At 37.5% G+C, this 20,684-nt stretch overlaps 1 protein-coding gene across 1 annotated transcript in view; it reads left to right on the forward strand.

Moving 5' to 3' along the window:
* Positions 1-15,287: 15,287 nt before the first annotated feature.
* The window catches only part of PLEKHD1 (pleckstrin homology and coiled-coil domain containing D1), a 38,383-nt gene continuing 32,986 nt past the window's right edge, over positions 15,288-20,684 (forward strand). The window contains exon 1 of the mRNA XM_003756380.3: positions 15,288-15,633. Coding sequence (XP_003756428.1) covers positions 15,485-15,633 — 149 coding nt within the window. The 5' untranslated portion in view covers positions 15,288-15,484. The remainder of the gene's footprint in view (positions 15,634-20,684) is intronic.

Genomic DNA, 20,684 nt, shown 5'->3' on the forward strand with positions numbered 1-20,684 from the left:
CACTACCATGGTGCAGACCCTCACACCTAGATTATTACAGCAGTCTGCTGGTGGGTCTGCCTGCTTCAAATCTCTCCCTGCTCATAACCTAGATCCCTCTTACTTTTCCATCCAGTCTTGTTACACTTTACTCCCCAAGACACTGGCCCCAATTGCTCCACCAACAAGACACTCCATCTCTCAACTCTGGGCACTCTTTTTAGCTGTCTCCTATGCCTCCAATGCTCCCTCCTCCACTCTGACTACTGACCTACATGACTTCTTTAAGTTCCAACTAAAATCTCACCTTCTATAGGAAGCCTCCTGAACCACTCTTAACTCTAATGCCTTCCTCCTGTTAATTGCTTCCTATTTATATTGTATATAAATAATTTTGTCTATATTTGTTTGCATGTTGTCGTCTCACATTAAAATGTAAGTTCCTTAAGAGTAGAGACTCCTTGATTTTTTTTCAAAATACCTTTTTATATTTCTAAATACATGCAATGATAATTTTCAGCATTCACTCCTGCAAATTTTCCAAATTTTTCTCCCTCTTCCCCACCCTCTCCCTGGACAACAATCAATCTGATATAGACTAAAAATGTTTTAGCCTCTTTTTGTAATCCCAGCACTTAGCACAGTATCTAACACTTATTAGGCACATAATAAATATTTATTGATTGAAAATGTCTGAAGTCAGATTTAAATTTGAATCTTCCTTATTCCAAACCCAACATAATCCATCATGAGACCAGCTACTTAGGTAGAAGGCCTACTGCCAATATCTTGAACAAAATACCAGATTCTCCTATATCAGTCCATCCTGAAGTCAGCACATTATTTTAAGACTTCTTATAACAACACTTTTAATGCTACTTTTTACAAATATATATTCATTTAATGCTATAAAATGTTGCTTTCCACGTCACATAGGTATTTATTTTGTGGAATCAGGTTCTTTGGCTTTCAGCAGACTTCTAGTAAATGTGTTGGAAAGTACATTTTCCAACCTTGCCTATTAAGTAACAATGTTTTTTTCTCCTAACTCTATGGGAGTGTTGGAGGCTAGAAAAAATCTTTTTAATATTGAAAAGAGGTGGTGAGCTAAGCTTTGAAAAATGGGTAGTTATTTAGACCAATTGAATCTGAAAAAAATGCGGCTCCAAGGTCGGGGAGGCATGAAAAAAGGAAACAGATTCATATCAAGGCCTTAGTTGACTTGCAATAAATCTGCTTTTTTGTAGAACTGATATGTTTCTTTCTAGAGGTTAGCAACACTTCCTCTGGGCATTAGGAACAAGGTTAAAAGTTCTAAATTCCTTGCACTAGTCTCTTGTTCTTGTATTTCAGACTATAAGTATTGTTACCATATACCAGCTAATAACAAATCAACTTCAAGAGAGATTCACCTCACTTCAGATGTGTGTGATTAAGCTTCAGTCTATACAAGATAATTCTAATAAATCACTCCCAACAACCACTCAAGAGGAATCCATTTTTTTTTTATTTCAATTATTGACTATTTCCTCCTAAAACCTCTGAACTCCAATTTTCTGTGTTTGGCTTTATTGTTATTGGACTTATGCCAGGTCCTTAGACCTATTTATATGATAGTTTTTGTTCCAGAGTTTGTAGTCTCTTGTATTACTCAAATAACTTAAGTTATTTTACCCTTTCTATTTCTCTGCAGTAGGACATTACATATTAGATTTATGGGAGCCACATGATGGAGGAACTACAAATAATTTTTCATACCCTCCACCTTTTCTGCTTGTTTTCCTAAAGGGGAAAAAAAAAGTAGTCAGTCAGGTTAACTGCTGCATTTTCATATTTTCACTCTTCCAAAAGGAATTGATTCTGTTGGCAACAGCTTGAGAGGAAGTAACTACTAAGCACTAAGTAAACCACTTACTGATCCAGTATACTAGATTCTGCAAAGAACTTATTGCTGTTTTTGTAGACCTTGGAATGGGAGCTGTAGGTTTGGAGGTATGGGAGATCAATACTGTAAGCCTCATTTGGAAACTGAAGTTCAAAGCTGTAAAACAACTTGCTGATAAACATAATTTTGTCTAAGTGAAAAAACAATCTGCTCCAGGAGGAGAATTTTCTACCCCATGATTTACAATATATCTTATCCATTTCAAAGTATCACATCTGTTGTCTTGCTAGTCTGTATCTTATTGGATTCCCAGCTTCCTTTCCCTAAAACACATACTATGAGTTTAGCTAGTAAAACTAACTGCCAGAAATGTAGCTAGTTTAGCTAAGGTCATAGACAGGGAGGCGCAGAATAGGGGAAAGAAAATGGTCCATAGGGGATTTGTTGGTGTTCACTATCCCTGTGTTTCCTTATCTTCCAGAGGTCTGTGCCATTACAATGCATCCCTATTCTTTCAGTTGGTACTTGGCTGCCACCAGCAAGCTTTAGTGCCCATGACTACTAGTACCCATGATAACCCTTTATCAAGGCCACCATTTTTTATTCCTTCAGGGACAATACTCTGGGGAATGATCAATCATTGTGTTTCCCAATACAACTGCATCCTCATCTTTTGTTTAGAAACTGCCACTTCTGACCCTCCCTCCCAACACATATATCCAAAACCCCAAAACCTCACCTATTTTTGTTTGAAAGTGAGAAATTCCTAGTTACAACTCTGACAGGAATCCTAAGATTTAGAGTTGGAAGGGACCATAGATCATTTCTCATTTCACAAAGGAAGTAAGCAATATTTAGAGGGATTAAGAAGTTTATTCAGAGCAGAAATTTAAAACAAGATTCTTAAATCTCTTTCTATTGGAGCACTTGCTATCATGCTGAACTGGAGCAATATTTATATCTGCTGGTGGAACAGGTTATAGCCCATTCTCCATATAGTTGGAAAAGCCTTCATCAACCATCTAATGAAACCCTTGTAATTCAAGAGTAAGAACTTCATGGATTCTCTATAGCTGTGTGACTGATGCTCAGGAAAATTTTATGGAATGATGGTAAGTGCTTCTAATATCCTGTTACTCTGTCCCAAATGCATTGATTCCTAGAATGCACATAACTTTCCAGGGCACTGCTAATTTTATTCTTCCTAAACACTAGAGTTGCTATAGTAATAATAATTAATAATGACAATAGCATTTACATAGCATTTATTTTATGCCAGGCACAGTGCTAAGCACTATCTTATTTGATCCTTTCAAAAACTAAGGGTAATAGATGCTATTACGATCAGGAAACTCAGTGCCTAATGGAGGCACTTATTGTACTTATCTTGTACAACAAATACTGTTGTATATATCTTGTATATTTTTTACAGGTGAATGCCATCTCTATGCCTAGTTTTTTCTCCACAGTAGAAGGGAACTGGAAGACAGTGATTTTTTTTTTCATCTTTGTATCCCCAATGCACATAAGCACCTATAGATGCTTAAAATAATGCTTAAATACCCTTTTTTATTTAATTATAAAAAATATGCTACAAGTGGTAGCACCAGATTAGAAATGACCATTTTCTCTTAGTAGATTATTAACATGTTAAATATATATGTGGTATGTGTGTCTATATATATATATGTGTATATGTATACATATATTTATATGTAATATATATTTGGTAAGGCAATTGGCATTAAGTGATGTTAAGTGGCATTAAGTGACTTGCCCAGGATCACATAGCTAGTAAGTCTTAAGTATCTGAGACTGGATTTGAAGTCAAGACTTCCTTACTCCAGGGTGGGTTCTCTGTCCGCTATGACATCCAATTGCCCCAAGTATTTAAATATTATAGCTTGTATTGCTTATATCATATCATATCATACCATATTGTATATTATAGTGAAGATTTTCCCCATTAACTCATCAATGACTGCCTGAATATGTGATGTTTTACTAAATTCTGCCAAGTCCCTTAGTCTTGACCTGTAATATCCTTAGCCCTGAGTGCCCAAATGGTTTTCTTTTTTACTGTATAGGATCCCTTGCTGGTTACCTCTTCTTAATTTTGTAGGTTCTTCTACTAGTATCCTCCTTTTTATCTTTCAATAATAGGAGACCTTCTGACAGAAAATAACTGATTTTTCAAGAATATATTCAAGAAAAAATAACCCAATTTGCCATCTGTCAATTTTATTTGTATAGTATTTTGCACTTTGGGGTGAAAGTTGGACTAGAATAATGGTTTGTAATCAGTAAAAATGAGGTCAACACAGAGATAAGGAATACAAAGTACTTTCTCTAGACAAAACCCTTTCATAAAGCTATCTCTGAAACAAATATATGAAAAATAGGATACAGCTCAATAAGGAAAATAGAAACCTAAATTCCATTTCTAAGACAACTGCTAATTTTGCTATGATTTTAACTTCCAAAGAAAGTGAATAAGAACATTACATTCAGGTGTGGATGCCACACATTAGGTGGAACAATTTATAAGTCATTCAAGTTCCTGAGATTCATTAAGAATAGTAAAGGGTCTGCCAACCATCTCATTTGAAGAATGGTTGATAGATCTGGAGATGATGGAACTGAAGAAGAAAAAATATAATAGTAATCTTTTATTTTAAGGAATAAAATATATAAAGAGGAAATTTATTTGATAATTGTCTTGTGCTCAGAACCCCATTCTATGGCATTAGGGTGGGAATTTTCTGTGATGTTAAGTGAATCCCTAGTTTCCAGTTGCAGAATGAAAAGTCAGTTAGATGTCTGATTAGAGTTTTGAAGAATTGTGGAAAAAAGCAAAAGCTTTTGAGCAAAAGTCAAGATTTAGCACATGGATTTAGTCTACAATATATCAGAAATTGAGCTAAGGGTCAATTTGAGGCCAGATAATCATAGGTCAGGTATTTCAGTCATTGTGGGGATCTAGCCCCTACCTTTCTATCCTTCCAGATAAGTCTTCTCTACTACCCATACAGGAGACAGGACAGATGATACTTGTTATCATGGATGGGATGGAGGCAGACGTAGAACTCAACAAAGTGGCCCAGGTGTTTCAGGTAGATAGGTTTGAAATCAACACCAGGGGAAACTTTCTATTAATTAGTTCTATCCAACAGTGGAATGAGTTGTCTCTCATAAGTGGCATCTATGAGTATTCTAAGACAGCCCTGCTTGTCAGCAGTGTTATAAAAATAACTTCCAGGAGTTTGGATTTTCTTTTTTCTATGACTGCCCCAAGTATATCATCATGCCCTATGGATTTGATTGAGTAGAATCACACAGACTGATTGAAATTCCTTCTCATTTTTACCTCTCAAAATGCTTGTCTGTGTCCTCCATAATACTTTTCTCCTATTCTCCCAGTAAATGTTCTCTCCTTCACCTTAACTTGTATTTATTTGTTATTTATATCCTCCCTACGGAAATGTAATTTCTTTGAGGCAGGTGCTTTCAATTTTATCTGTTTTCCCTTGTAGTAGGTCCTCAGTTTTGTTTGTTAAATTGTTAACAAAGCAATAAGCAAAAGGAATTCCTTAACTGAGAAAAAAAAACATATTTCCTCAAAAGTCTCCTCTTCTAATTCTAAGATTCTGTCATAGGGACCAGACACTATGGATTCCTTTCTTGTTAAGTGAATAAATAAAAATAATAAGAGACATTTGGACCCATAGCACCAAAAGCCCCATGTAAAATGTGGACCTGTGTACTATGCCATCCTAGTTGGCTCTGGGTGTTATTCACACATCATCCATGAGAGGGAACATTTAATATTTTTGATCTGTCATGTCCAAATTTTGTGACCCTCCTCCTCACCTACATCTCAGGTTTTCTTGGCAAAGATATTGAAATGATTTGCCATTTCCTTTTCCGACTCATTTTATAGATGTGGAAAATGAAGCAAACAAGGTTAAGTGGCTTGTTCAGAGTCACACAGCTAGAAAATGTATGAGACCAAATTTGAACTCAGGAGGATGTATCTTCCTGGCTCCAGTCCCAGTGTTCTATACCTCTATACTAGCTGCTGCTCACTAAATATTAGTTCATTTTTATAAACTTTCACTTTATAAGTAGCTCCTATCTCTGAATCTGTCTTTCATTTTTGGTTAATAGCACCAGTAGAACTAGTAGAACCAGAAAGCTGTTTATTTTCAAAACAATTTTTTTACATTTGTTTTTAAGATTTTTTTGAGTTCTAAGTCCTCTCCCTGATCTCCACAATTAAGAAATCATGTGTAAAGTTATATAAGATATATATGAGTCAAGTTATGAAATAAAACATAAATCTCCCACCCTAATAGAAATAAAAATCCTCAAGAAAAATTAAATTAAAAAGAGAGAGAGAGAGAGAGAGAGAGAGAGAGAGAGAATGCTTAGATATGTATTCAAACATGTTCATTTCCTTGTCTGGGTATGGATAGGATTTTTCATCATAAGTCCTTCAGCATAGTTGTGGATGATTGTGCTATTAAAAATAACAAAGTCATTTACAGCTGGTTATCCCAGAATATTGCTATTACTTTGTATATAGTACATTTCACTTTGTTCATGGTGGATTTTCCAGATTTTTTTTTCCTAAGAGCATCCTGCTCATCATCTCCCAGAGAACAAGACTATTCCATCAGAGAAACTTGAGAGAAGCTGTTAATTTTTATTATTCTTGTTAAGTGGTTAGCAAATTTATGGGACAATGAGGTTGCAGAACTATAGATTTGCATTTCTTTATTTCAGACTTGAGTTACAAATGATTATTAATGAGCTTCTGGCCTATAATTGAAGACTGGACTCTCTCCACTGAACTGTAAGAGAATGATTCAGAAATGAATAGAATCAATGTCTGGATTGATTTTTTTTTTCTGATGTCACTGTCTTGTATTGCTTGAGGCAGGGTATATTTCTGGGCTGCAGTGACAGTGACTTTGGAGCAATATAAAGGTAGCAAAGGTCTTCAGAGCCCACCCTCTATCTTTCTTGGTCCCCCACCCAAGTGTTCTGTTGTCCTACATAAGGAAAAAAACTTAGGGGTTGAGTTGACATTTTTGTAATTGGACACAATTGTAATACTTTTTTATGACTTTTCCTCCCACATCCACATTTCCTGTGGAAATGTGGGAAAGATGGAGAGAAGAAACCTAACTAGATCAGTGTATGAATGTAGGTATAATACCATAAACCCAGTCAGCAATCAAAATTGCTGAATAAATGAATGAATAAAAAGGCACTTGTTAATTTCTTATCATGTGCAAAGTTCTGCTAAACACTAAGGATACAAATAGAAAAATGGAGACAGTTCCTATCTTCAAGTTCCAAGTTCAAAGAACCTTCCCATTTTAATGGAGGAGACAATACACATAGAAGATTTTAGTTGCAAGTCAGGTTTTAAGGACTCATGGTCCTTAGAGAGAATGGTTAAGCATATGGCAATGCATCTTCTTTAATGTTGTTTCTGCTGGTAAAATCACATCAGTTTCTGGTGATAAAACATTTGACAAAGCCAAAGACTTTGCTATTGAGAATTTTATTTTCTGGGTCTTTAGTATCTGTGATTGATGAAGGTCAGAAGGAGCTGTGTTTTTCACAGAAGCAGTTGCCAGGCCAGGCCAAAACTCTTGCATATCTGGTAGCTTTAACAGCTGGGCTAGAATCAGGACTGAGTCTGGGGGCACATAAATTCTCTTAGGGCTATTAGACTTACCTGTCCATCAGGGATGGTCAACGATGGGTCCTCCCATTACAGGGATTATTCTCATCAGTGACAGTTATGAAGACCAGTCTGGAAGCAGGGCTGGTAGTCAGGGGAAGGAGGAGGGCACTGTTATTCTCAGAACTTTTGCATTAAGAATCCTGGACAGTCTCTATCAGGATCTTAGAAATGGTGGTAGTAGCAGTGGTTTTACTCACATATAAATGATATCTCCTGTTTGCTGCTTTAGCTTAAATAAAAAGAAAGAAATGAGTTCGATCCAGAGAATCAAGTCAATGAACCCCCAATCTGCATGGGGATAATAACTTGATTCAAAAGACATCATTCTCAAGCTAAAACAAGAGCAGTCTGTCTAGGGTATAAAGCTTTAAATAGATAAAATTTTATGGCCCAAGCTCACGTAACTTTAGCTTTGAGGGAGAGCTAGAATTTAGATGAGTAGAAAGGAAAGGGTGCTAAGTTTGGGTACAAACCAGTCTGTACTGAATAGTCTCATATATATTCCCAATAATTTGCTACATCATTCTTGATATTTTAATATGCTGCCCTTTCCCTTTGTGAACAAATCTAAGAAAATATAGTCTTTCATTTTTGAGTGTGTGACAAAAAGAGAAAGACCAACAAAAGCAAGTAAATGGTTGTGAGGTATGATAGATCACTGAACCATGGAAACAGTTGGACCCAGAGACCAAACTTACTGCCTTAAACATAGTAAATGTTTAATAAATATTTGGTGAATTGAATTAAAGAATAAGCTAGAAAATAGACAAGCTTTGGGTCAGCAAGTTGGTGCAGTAGATAGGATGCTAGAACTAGTCAGGGAAATGCATCAATCAAGAGTTCAAATTCAGCCTCAGATACTTACTACCTAAATGATGCTAAGCAAGTCACTTCACCCTGTTTGTTGCAGTTTCCTCATGTGTAAAATGGAGAAGAAAATGACAAATCAACCCAGTATCTTTGCCAAGAAAAACTATAGTTCTAAAACCCACTGAGAGCAGGGCAACTCAGCTCAATCAGGGTGACATTTCTCCCCTGGGTCAAAACTCTTTGTAGTCCCTTGCAAAGATTAGCTAGAACAAGTCCAAAACCTGTTTACAATAAAAATACAAACAGGCAGTGCTGAAAAACAACAAAAATGATTTTCCTGTTGTCCCAGAATGTGCAGTAGACATGGCATTATACAGACTATTAGCTAAGAGAATATTACAATGTCTAACTACCTACTGAATATTTTAACATATATATCCATAATACACAGCAGAACAATAATAATCTATAATACAAGGTATAACACATGCATATCCATGGTACACAGTACTGGAATGTATAGCCATATCCATAATACTCAGCAATTAAACAATTAGCATGGCTAACTTACAAAGCAGTGTTAAGCTAACTAGCTGCAATAATAATCCTATCAATAGGCCTATATATAAAGTACAATTTATCTATAAGCAACAGCATTTATATAACATAATTATTGAAAAAGACATTTCCATAGCATAAACAGAACATAAAACATAATCAAGTAATAAGAATATTCAACAAATACAGTAATTCACAGGTACAGCAGGAAACATATACAAGTACATGCAAGTCACATTTTACAAGAGTAATCTCTAGTATTGTTGCTTAGAGATGTGTAATTATGTCTTCAGGTTTACCTAGCATCATAACTTAGCCTGGTAATAATCTGGAAATAGGCCCAGTTCTCCTAACACTGACTGAACTCATTTTCTATGTAAGCCAGAGCTTGTAGTTAATATTGGCTGAATATCAGGATCACTGTGTAGATCTACACCCAAATTGACAATTAATCCAGACTACCTATCAGTATTTTCAAGCTTTATGAATTGAATCTGTACCCTGAGGATTGGTAACAGTTTGAAGCAAGAAAGGAGTTGCCCAGAGTTCACTTCTCCTACCCTATGATAATATATTGTTTTCCTTCATTGGCTGGATCACTTTCAGAGCTCATATCTGGGTCAGAAAGTCTTCATACAATTGGTGGACTGTCTCTCTCTCTCTCTCTCTCTTTTTTGCTGAGGCAATTGAGGTTAAGTGACTTGCCCAGGGTCACACAGCCAGGAAGCATTAAATGTCTGAGGTCACATTTGAACTCAGGTCCTCCTGACTTCAGGGCTGGGACTCTATCCACTACATCAACTAGCTGCTCCTTAGATTGCCTCTTTATCTGAGTGAGTAATCATCAGTTCTCTCAGTAGAAAGTCCAGATAACTCTTCTATGGACAATAGATAGTTATGGTGAATAGTCCTAACAGGGCCCTCTCTATTTTTGGGGGCTAAACAGGCAAAGTTTGTAAATAGGCAAGTTGACCAGTCTCTGAATTACTTTGCATGGATTAGCATTCTATCAATCAGTTAACTTGTGAGTCTTTTGAATGCCAGTGTTCTTCAACAGAACTCTAATCTCCTCAGTTGAAGGTCTTAATGTTGAATCCTAGTATTACAATGTCTTAATGTCTTTTTTTTTTTTTCATATTTTGGTATGTATTTTTATTTCCCTGCGGTTTTAACTTATAAAGCTGTCTGAACTAGTGCATAAACGAACATTCTGAAACACCACTACCTATATCTATATAATTTATAAGAACCATATTAAAAAATTATAATACTATATTACTTAGGTGTCCAACATATGTAATCATAACATCTTTTGTTTCTGTTACAGATATGAACTGAAGCTGTGGCTAATTGGTAGGGTATTTCTTAGTTTCTCCTTCAATTAAGAGAGATGTACTGGACATAAATAGTTGTATCCTCTTCATCTGAGTTATTGAAACACAAATTTCAGGCAAGTGTCATTTTTGTCCAAATATGAATAAACATGGTGTGCTACGTGTAACATCATTCCTGATGGAGATATTTGTACATATTAGAAATGAGATGTGTTGATTCCACCAAGCCTTTTATCCTTATCTCAAAGTTCCCAATATATTCAATAATGCAGTTAAAATGTCAAGTTGAGTTGTTTTAGTCTTTTTTATATCTGCCAAGGCATTTGCCTAAGTAACATTTCCCTGAGTAACTTGCTCTTGAAGTCTCTACCTTGGTTAGAATAGATCTTGCAAAAAATAAAAAATCTCCTTTGTAGAAGGGACTTGACATATCTTTTCTACTTTCTTTTGAACCATACAACGCCTTTATGCTACATAGTGGGATAACCCCTCCAAAATAAAGCCCATTGGTATGGAACTCTTTCCCTCAATGGGAGACATGAATGCCCACATGAGGAACAGAGCAGAGTTGAAAGAACTCAAGAGATGAGAACTCTCCAATTTTCTTGAGGATGACATCCAAGTTTTTCTGAATGTTTCTAGCTTCTAGCTCCCAAAGGGAAGTTGGACAAGGCTAACTCTACTTCATGCTTCTGAAGGAAAAAATTCTGGAAAGACTTGAAAAGAGCCCACAGTCTCCATCATATTCCTATTTCCGGCTTGCTACACTAGAGACTTGGGGAATTTCCTATGGATAAGATCTAGGATTCTTTCTCAGTTGAGCTGTTACCTTGCTCCCAATGGACTTTGAAACTTGGGTTACAATGAGAACTTTCTGTCTTATTCTAGTCTGAATTTTTTTTGATCTTCAAATCCTTCCTTCAAGCTGCAAAACCTCCTTACTTTTTGGTTTGTAGAAGTAGCTCCAAGATTCAGTGATTTGTTATACTTGATCCCCCATTACTTCCCCTGCCATGAAAACCAGATCTATTTGTCTATAGTACTTATTCTACATCGGAATTTATCTTGGGGTTCAGATTATCTTTTGGGATCTTAAATAAGCTGACAACAAGTATAATACCTTAGATGAACTCAGTGAAAGCAAACAATAATTTTTTTAATGGAAAAAAAATCATAGGAAGGGAAAGTAGATTTTAAGGAGTCTTTGAGGGAAAATGTAAGCTTCTAGGTGGTTTGAGTTAACTTTTTTAAAGCAAGAAATCCACTTCAACCTCAGCAGGTCTAATCATGAAGATTCATCCAAGTATGCCAGTGGGTTCCTATTGAATTTTAGCTGGAGCTTGATAGAAAAAGAGAGCTTCACATTCTTGTTCTGGAACCACTGAACTTATCTTCCTTCTTGGGACGTAGTTCTGCCTTTTCCCCATCCTGCTGGTGGCCAGTTCATCCTTCTAATCCAGGTAAATGGGGTGGGTAACTTGGGCATTAGCATTCACTTTATAGTCTAAGCTAATATCCCTTCTCTCACCAGATTAGAGGATTTCCATGTTATTGACTTGGTAATCTAATAATAAATTTATTAGAGACGTGAAATGAAGAACTCAACCTGCAGAACTAAGCAAGGTCAGCATAGCCAGCTTTCACTGCCCCTGAACCTTGAGACGATTGTCCAACATCCTGGGGAAAGAGGATGTGGCTGTTGTATGGTCCAGTATATTGAGAAGGGTTAGACTTAATAAGATGGTAAGATTTGGAGCAGTTGCAGTGAAGATGATGTGTGATCATGTAATAGAAAGGAAATTGGATTTAGAGTTACTAAATCTGAATTCAAATCTCGGCTCTGTAATTTTAGGCAAGTCATTTAAGAAACTTCTCTGGATGTCAATTTCATTCTATATCCTATGATTTTACAAAGCCATCCATCTCTGAGTTAAATTTGTTTTGTTTAGGTGAATGAAAATTCTTTTTTAAAATAAAATTTTATTGGCATTTCCTATTAGTATATCACTTGCCTTTCCCAATATAACCTGCTCCCAGAGATACCATACCCTATTGGACAGTTATGTATTAAGTACTAGGCTTGGTATTAGGAAGACTTGAATTCAAATCTGAACTCAAACATTTACTAGTTGTGTAACTTTAGAGGTATTAACCTCTGCGAATAATAAGAGCATCTACCTCCTAGAGTTGTTGTGAGGATTAACTGAGATAAAATTATTAGCACATAGTAGGCAATATATAAATGCTACTATCATCATTATTATTATTCTCTAACTACTCAAGCCCCCTTAGATTCATAACATTATAATATTTAGAGCTAGGAAAGTATTATAAAAATTATCCAGTTCTATCTCTGTTTTACTAATGAACAAACAAGCTCAGAGAATGTGAATGAATCTCAAGTGGTTACTGGTTTAACCCAGTTTTGCTTAAAGGGACTTTAAAAGCTAGCATATAAAAATGGAGTTATAATATATGAGCATCTATGCCTCTGGGTATAGAAATCCTAAAAAGGTGAATGATAAAGCTATCAGATCGCTTAGATTCAAGACAAGAAGATCAGTATGAAAAGGAGGGTTCATGGGAAGCAATATTCAAAGGTAAGTTCCAAATGGATTCATGTCTTAGATATGAAGGAAGACAATAAACAAATTATAGGAACAAGGAAGAAAGTACCTTTCAGATTGATGGATAGGAGAAGAGTTCATGATCAAACAAGGGTTAGAAATATCATAGAAATTAAAATAGACAATTCAAATTGCATAAAATATAAGATTCTGATTACATAAAATGTATTTTATGTGAACAAAAGCAATGCAGCTAAAATAAGAAAAGAAATAACTGGGAGAAAAATGTTGCAGAAAGTTTCTCTAATACAGATCTAATTTCAAAGATATGTAAAAAACTGATTAAACTTTATAAAAATAAGGACCACTCCTCAATTGATTGATAATGATCAACAAATATGAACATTCAGTTGTCTAAAAAAATAATAATAATAAATCTAAGTTATCAAGGGCCACATTAAGAAAAATCTCCAAATTAATAATTATTGGAGAAATGCATATTAAAATAGTAAACTCTGATTCTACCTCATTCCTAATTGGCAAAATTGACAAAAAAGAGAAATATCAAATATTGGAGAGATTATGGGAAAACATACACACACACACACACATATATATATATATATATATATATATATATATATATGCAGTTTATAGGTGGAGGTATGAATTGATCCAGATATTCTAGAAAGTAGTTTGGAATTATGCCCCGCCAAAGTTACTAAATTATGATTTTCCCTTTGACCCCACTATACAATAGTAGGCTTATCTCCCAAAGGACTAATGAAAGAGGAAAAGGACCCATAAACACAAATTTATTTATAATGTCTCTTTTTGTGATAGCAAAAAAAAAAAAAAAAAAAAAAAAAAAATCAAAACTAAGGGTGTATCCAGGGGATGACTAAACAAATTGTGGTATGTGAATAGAAAATTATTTTATTGTGATGGAAGAAATATTGGCATAGGGCTGCACAGAAACCTGGGAATACTTGTATAAAATGATGCAGACTAGAGCAAACACAATCAGGAAAGCAATTTACACAATAACAACAAATTTGCAAAGATGAAAAAACTGTAGGTACTTAAGAATTCTGATCAGTCATCAACCATGATTCCACAGAACTCTATTCACCTTCTGACAGAGAGGACTTGGTACTCAGTGCAGATTGAGACTCAGGATTTTTGGACATTAACAGTATAGGAATTTGTTTTGCTTGATCATAGATATCTGTGGCAAAGGTGTTTTGTTTTGTTTTGTTTTGTTTTTCTTTTTTTTTCCCCAGTGGAGGTTGGGGGAGACAGGAAGGAGAGAAAATTGCTTTCTTAATTTTAAAAAATTAAAGGAGTGTTGATCATTGAGGTTAGGGTAAAAATAGTGTGAGAGAGAATATTCCCAAGAATGAGTGAGATATAAAAACAAAAGGCAACAATAAATACAAGGCATTTATATTATCTATATTATCTATAAGGCCCTAACTATATGGGATAGGGCTGTTTTGGCCTGTGAGCTCCTTAAGGGCAGAAATTGTTTTTGCTTTTCTTTGTATCAGCGCAGTGCCTGGCAAATAGTGAGCATTTAACACTTGCTGATTTGATTTGAAGTTAGGTTGAAATACAACTCTGAGAGGGTAGCCTCCTGCAGCTACCCTTCAAGGCTCTTTTCAAATGTCCAAACCTCCTTATCCAGCATGGTCAACAACTCTTCTACAACACCCCCGCCCAACCCCTCCCCTACACACACACACACACACACACACACACACACACACTTAAATAAATTGGCTGAAGTTTGCTCAGCAGCCTTTGTAAACCCACTTATTGAGCCTCACGTTCCTCATCTCTAAGCCATCATAATGCACCTTTGCTTCAGAGTAGTAAGGAAAGCGCTTTTTGAAAAATCATAAAGTGCTTTATGAATGTGGATGGTTATTTCAGTAAGGAAATTCATCTTCTGATCTTCTGATAATGGGAGCAGAGAGACCTTCAGAGACCGGCTCAGGGACTGTGATTGGAAGATCCAAAGTGGGCTCTGACTTACCTTTTACTCCCGACCAATCAAAGGCCACCAGAATTGGGGTGCGTGCATGACGGCGGGGTGGGGAGTGGGGGATCGGGCTGAGGGAGCGATAAAGGAGAATTGTTTTGGTGCAGCGGGTACCAGATCGACAGACCTCCAGCGTCTTTCCCTGAGCTCCTATCTGGGATCGTTCCCTCCACCTCCCCTTTTGCCTTCCCCATCAAAAAGATTTAAGGAATCTGACTTACTCCACCTTTTCTGGAGGGCGGCTGCTCTACTTTTTACTCCGTTCTTTGCAAAGCTCTGATCTCCTGTGGCTGGCTTGTCGACCTTTTTTGCTTTAATGCACCACACCGTGAGAGGAAACCTTGCTCATCTCTGCGCCAGGGAAGCAAGTATCGACTATGACTTGAACACCCTCAGGACCGATCCAGTCTGTAGGCTTTCCTCACTTGCCTCTGGCTCCCAACCGTCTTAGACATCGTTATTCCGGGTTGTTGTCTTCGGTCAACTCCCCAGAGCAACCAGACCCAGGGAAGTTTTGGGGAGGGGAGGGGGAAATTCCTCTGAGAGAAAATGTTCGTTTCCAAATCCAATTCAGTTTCTCCCTCCCCTTCCATGGAACAGGCAGAAGCCGATGCCCTGGACATCAGCACCAAAGTGCAGCTGTATGGCGTGCTCTGGAAGAGACCCTTTGGGAGGCAATCAGCCAAGTGGTCCAGAAGGTGAGTTCTCTGGGTGCTTGGGGCTTCACTGGGGTGAGAATAATGGAGGAAAGAGAGAAAGCATGTTTTCTCCAGGGGTGGAGAACGAGTGAAAGGAGAGGAAAAGAAGGCAAGGGAGGAAAAGGGTCTTGGTTCTGAGGAAAGCTTTCCTTGGTTAAACAATAAACTAGGAGTATCAAGATATTTGACTTATTTCAAACTGAAATAAGTTTGCTTGTTCCATGACCTTGACCTCACCTTTATGCAGTCCTTATTTGCCCCATCTGGAAATTAGTTTCAACATTTGAAAATTTTTGTCCCCAAGTGCTCTAAGTTACTAGAATGAAAGGACTATCAGATTTCTGTTTAGGGGGTGTAAGAGAATTTATACTTTGATTGAAGGAGTGGTCCAAATGTAGACATTTATTTAGCGGTGAATTGGGGTCACCTCATACAGAAGGTTTGAGCTGACAGCAGTCTGCTTGGAGGAAATGGAAAGAGATTCCATCATATCCTTGAGGAGTTAGAAAAACAATTGTTCTTTAGTTAAAGACCCTCACTATAAAACTACTTCTGGATTTCACTGCTTTCATAAACCCCACCAGGCACCAATATGCTAGGCTCAGTCCATGTTTGTGAGGGACAGCCTGATAGCTAGGATTCTGGCAGCTAGGGCAAATTTCGTTGGTTGAGAGATAGTATACAGTCAGATTTTAGAAGAGAGAGAGTCAAGCAGATACAATCCTTCCAGGAGAGGTGGTAGTTTGGCCCTCCCCTCAATTGCATTAGCCCTCTCCTGAGGCCTATCTTCACTCTCCAAACCCCTCAGGGCCATCGATTAATAGAGGACTTGAACAGAGAGAAAAGAGAGGAGATGGTGGTGGTGGTCTCCAGACCAGCGTGAGGAGGAAATTTAGGTGCCTGGAACAAAGTTCCCCCACCCTAGTTTCAGCTCTAAACTGGACATTTCAATCTTTACTCTCCTCTCAAATGCCCCCAAACTGGGAACTTACCTTAGTTTTTTAAAAAGGCAAAGGATTAATAAATTGCAATATTTGAAAGAATCTGCTTTTGAAAATAATAGTTTTTAAAGGTTTGGGATGGAGTAATGTATAAAAACTGAGATTAGACTGCTTCCTCCCCACCTTGACTCTGAAGGAGGGTCTGACAAGAAATCTTTGGAAAGCTAGCTATGGGGCTGGGGAAAAGTCCTGTGGAGGTTAAAATGAAGTAACCCTTTTAATCCCTGGAGGCAGTCTTTTTATGGACCATATCTAAAATGAATTAGCAGGGTGAATTTTCACCAGATCACTGGCTTTCCCTGGGGTCAAAAGGTCTTCTTATTGACATTTGAATGCAAAAATTAGGGGTGTTTTTATTGCTGTTGTTTAGGAATGTCTGACTTTTCATGATCCCATTTTGGGGTTTCTTGGTAAAGATACTGGAATGGTCTTCTATTCTCTCTCTATTTTATTTTCTCTATTTTACAGATGGGAAAACTGAGGCAAATAGGGTTAAGTGACTTGCCCAAGGTCACACAGCTTCTAAGTGTCTGAGGCCAGATTTTAACTAAGTCTTTCCTGACTCCAGGACTTGCATGCTATCTACCTAGCTACTTTTGGGGGGAGGGGGGTAGGGGAGATATGGAGCAAGCATATTAAGTTGGGCTGCATGAGCAATGGTACTTGCTGGGGTTAGAGATTTCCTCTGACTTTCAAAGGCAAAAGCTATGCTTAGAATATAGTAAAAGGGGAGGCATTGCTCAAGACATCTGGCATAGTTACAAGGAAAAAAATCCTATCCACTCTCCCTCCAAAAATTATTTTTTCATGCTGCTTCTAGTCCTGGTGATACTTCCTCCTTTATAAAACTTCGGCCTTCTGACCAATGCCACTTAGTCATGTTTACACTATAGATTCCAAGGAACTCAATTGTCCTGTGATAATATAAAATCCATCAATTGAGGATTAGAACAGGAAATTCCTTCATTTTTCAGGTGAAGAAACTGAGACCTGGTAAAATGATTTGCCCAAGATCACACAGGTGGCAGAGCTGGGATTCAAATCCACAAACTAAATCTTGTTCATGTTCTTCCTACTGCACGATGATGCTTTATGATTTCACCAACATTATGTCGGGCAAGAGAGAGGGGCCTCAGCACAGATAAGCCCCATAATTTGAACTCTTCTAGGGAATCATCCCACCACACAGACATCAGCATCCCATCAAGCTCAATTTTGGGAGAGTAGAGAAGAGTGAAAGTTTCTAATCTTCAAATATAATCCTTTGGGATTTGGAAAGGAAATAAAAATCTTCCAAGCATTGCCAGACAGACTGGAGATACCGAAAAAATCCTGCCTCCCATTTGGTAAAGTGGAGTGGCTTACTCCCTTCCTTCCCTCCTTCCCCATAGCAGACCTTAGCTAATTAGTGACCACATGACAACTGCCACAAGTGGCATCATTAGAACAATCGATGCCCTCTTGATAGAGCACTTGTCTTTAAAAGGTTCAGTACTCTGGTATGTCAAGAGAAAACATAAATAACTAATGGGACAGGATGGATCTAGTGGCTGAGTTTCTCTTTGTAGCCTTAGTTAGTCCTCTTTTCTGAAATTGCTTCTGGCGTGGCCCTGTTCTTCCTTGGCTGCTGAGGATATGTTAGTGATGCAGTTAGGGAACCAAATGATGCGGTTAGAGGTGGTTCAGAGAGTTGAGGTGTGAGAGAAGTGTGAGAATCCCCTTCAGGTTGGTACAGGTTCAGTGTGAAAGGATTCACCAACCTGAAAAGTTTGATTGGCAAAAGGGAAGTTTTATTGTCACTGAGAAGTCAGTCCTGGCAGAGATAAAGGTCCTAACAGAGAAATCCTGGCACAGAGATAAACAGAAGTGTTAAATCTGAGAAGAGAATTTCTTCACAGTGGTAGGGGTCCTGACAGGCAGCTATGCCAAGGAGAAAGAGAAAGGTTCCTTGATAAGGCATGGTCTTGCTTTTGGGCCTCTGTAAATTATGAGCTTAAAATTGCCCTTTTTTATAAGAGAACAATTGAATGGGATTCCTTTAATATTGTCACTGCTCCCAGGCCTAGATTTCCAATTGAATGAGACCACTTTAGTTTGAGCTAAGTAGAAGTGATCCTGGATTATTTTCAACTCAATAGAGGGTACAGATAATCAATAGAGGGTCTAGCTAGTCCCACCAAAATAACAGAATGAAGCCCCTTTATCTTGATTCCCTGAGGCAGGCCTCCCCCAGAGGAGAGTTTCTCAAGAGTTCTTCCATGGCTTCCCTACCAAAGTCAGAGGACAATTTCAGGTTTCCCCCCATCATTAGGAAAAAGTGAAAAGGTGATTGGACGTTCATTAAGTTAAATTCCTTCTCCTAAAAGCAGCAAAAAGAGAAACAAAGATAGAGATAGAGAGACAAAAATAGAGATAGAGTCAGACACAGAGGGAAAGACAGAAAGACTGAGAGACAGACAGAAAGCTCTTCCATCACTGTCTAAGCAGGTATACATTTGTGGGAACTGGGAGAGGGCAAATTGCTGAGGGATTAGTTTCTTTTGCAGTTCATATAAAGGTAAGAGATTATTTCTGAAATAGTAGAAAGATTGGAGGAAATGCTGGGAATTTAAAATACAGTGAATTTATAGTTGCATAATTTGTAAAAATCCCTTGTAAAAGAAGGGACAGAATGTTTTAGTGGAAAAACTACTAGTGCCTTTGGGGTTCAGAGGACTTGAGTTCAAATTCCCATTTTTACTTCCTTTTCTACTTGATACCTGTATTACAACTTCTCTGGACCTCAGTTTCCTCATCTATAAAATGAAAGGCTTGGACTCAATGACCTCTAAGATCTCTTCCAGGTCTGAATCTAGGATGCTTTGAGTTAATTTGGCTGTGAACAGCCAGAGAGGTGGGTGTGGCCTGGTAAAGAAACCCCAGGCAGAGCACTGGATCAGCTCCTGCGCAAATCAGTGAATCAGCAGACTGGCTGAGGCTGGGCCAGCTGCAAATATTCATAAGTAAGCAGTTCCCAGAGGTCTCGGATTTTGCATTCCCCTCAGGTTCCTGAAGCCTCTTCCCAAAATCTCCATGGAGCTGGGTAGCAGTAGATTTCTCCTGTAGTCCAGATGACTGAGGATACACAGAAAGGGACTGTTAATAATCTGAAGTAGTATGTGAGTGAAAAGCCCTCTTCCTCAAGGAAAAAGATGAGTTGAAATTTGTTACAGAGAGAAACAGAGAGGTAAGGAAGAAAGACTTTCGTCCCAGAAATTCTGATTCCAGCTCTGAGATTTAAATGGCCTTTCTCCAGTTACAAAACTGCAATATTGAATATTTTCAAAGGACTACAAAGGACCTAGATCTTTTTTTTTTTAATTATAACTTTTATTGACAGAATATATGCATGGGTAATTTTTTACAACATTATCCCTTGCACTCACTTCTGTTCTGACTTTTCCCTTCCCTCCCTCCACCCCCTCCCCTAGATGGCAAACAGTCTTATACATGCTAAATATGTTATAGTATATCTAGATACAATATATGTGTGCAGAACCAAACAGTTCTCTTGTTGCACAAGAAGAATTGGATTCAGAAGATAAAATAATCTGGGAAGAAAAACAAAAATGCAAGTAGTCCACATTCATTTCCCAGTCTTCCTTCTCTGGGTGTTTCCAATTGATATTGGAACTGAATTAGATCTTCTCTTTGTCTAAGATATTCACTTCCATCAGAATACATCCTCATACAGTATTGTTGTTGAGGTATATAATGATCTGGTTCTGCTCATTTCACTTAGCATCAGTTCATGTAAGTCTCTCCAAGCCGCTCCTTATGTATCCTGCTGGTCATTTCTTACCGAACAATAGCATTTCATAACATTCATATACCACAATTTACCCAACCATTCTCCAATTGATGGGCATCCATTCATTTTCCAGTTTCTAGCCACTACAAAAAGGGCTGCCACAAACATTTTGGCACATGCAAGATCTGGATCTTCTTATAAATTCCTTGGCTTGGCCCTGTCTTAGGATATAATCTTAAAATTTTCTGAAGCCACTGGAT

This window comes from Sarcophilus harrisii, chromosome 2 (genome assembly GCF_902635505.1).
Source record: "Sarcophilus harrisii chromosome 2, mSarHar1.11, whole genome shotgun sequence".
NCBI lineage: Eukaryota > Metazoa > Chordata > Mammalia > Dasyuromorphia > Dasyuridae > Sarcophilus > Sarcophilus harrisii.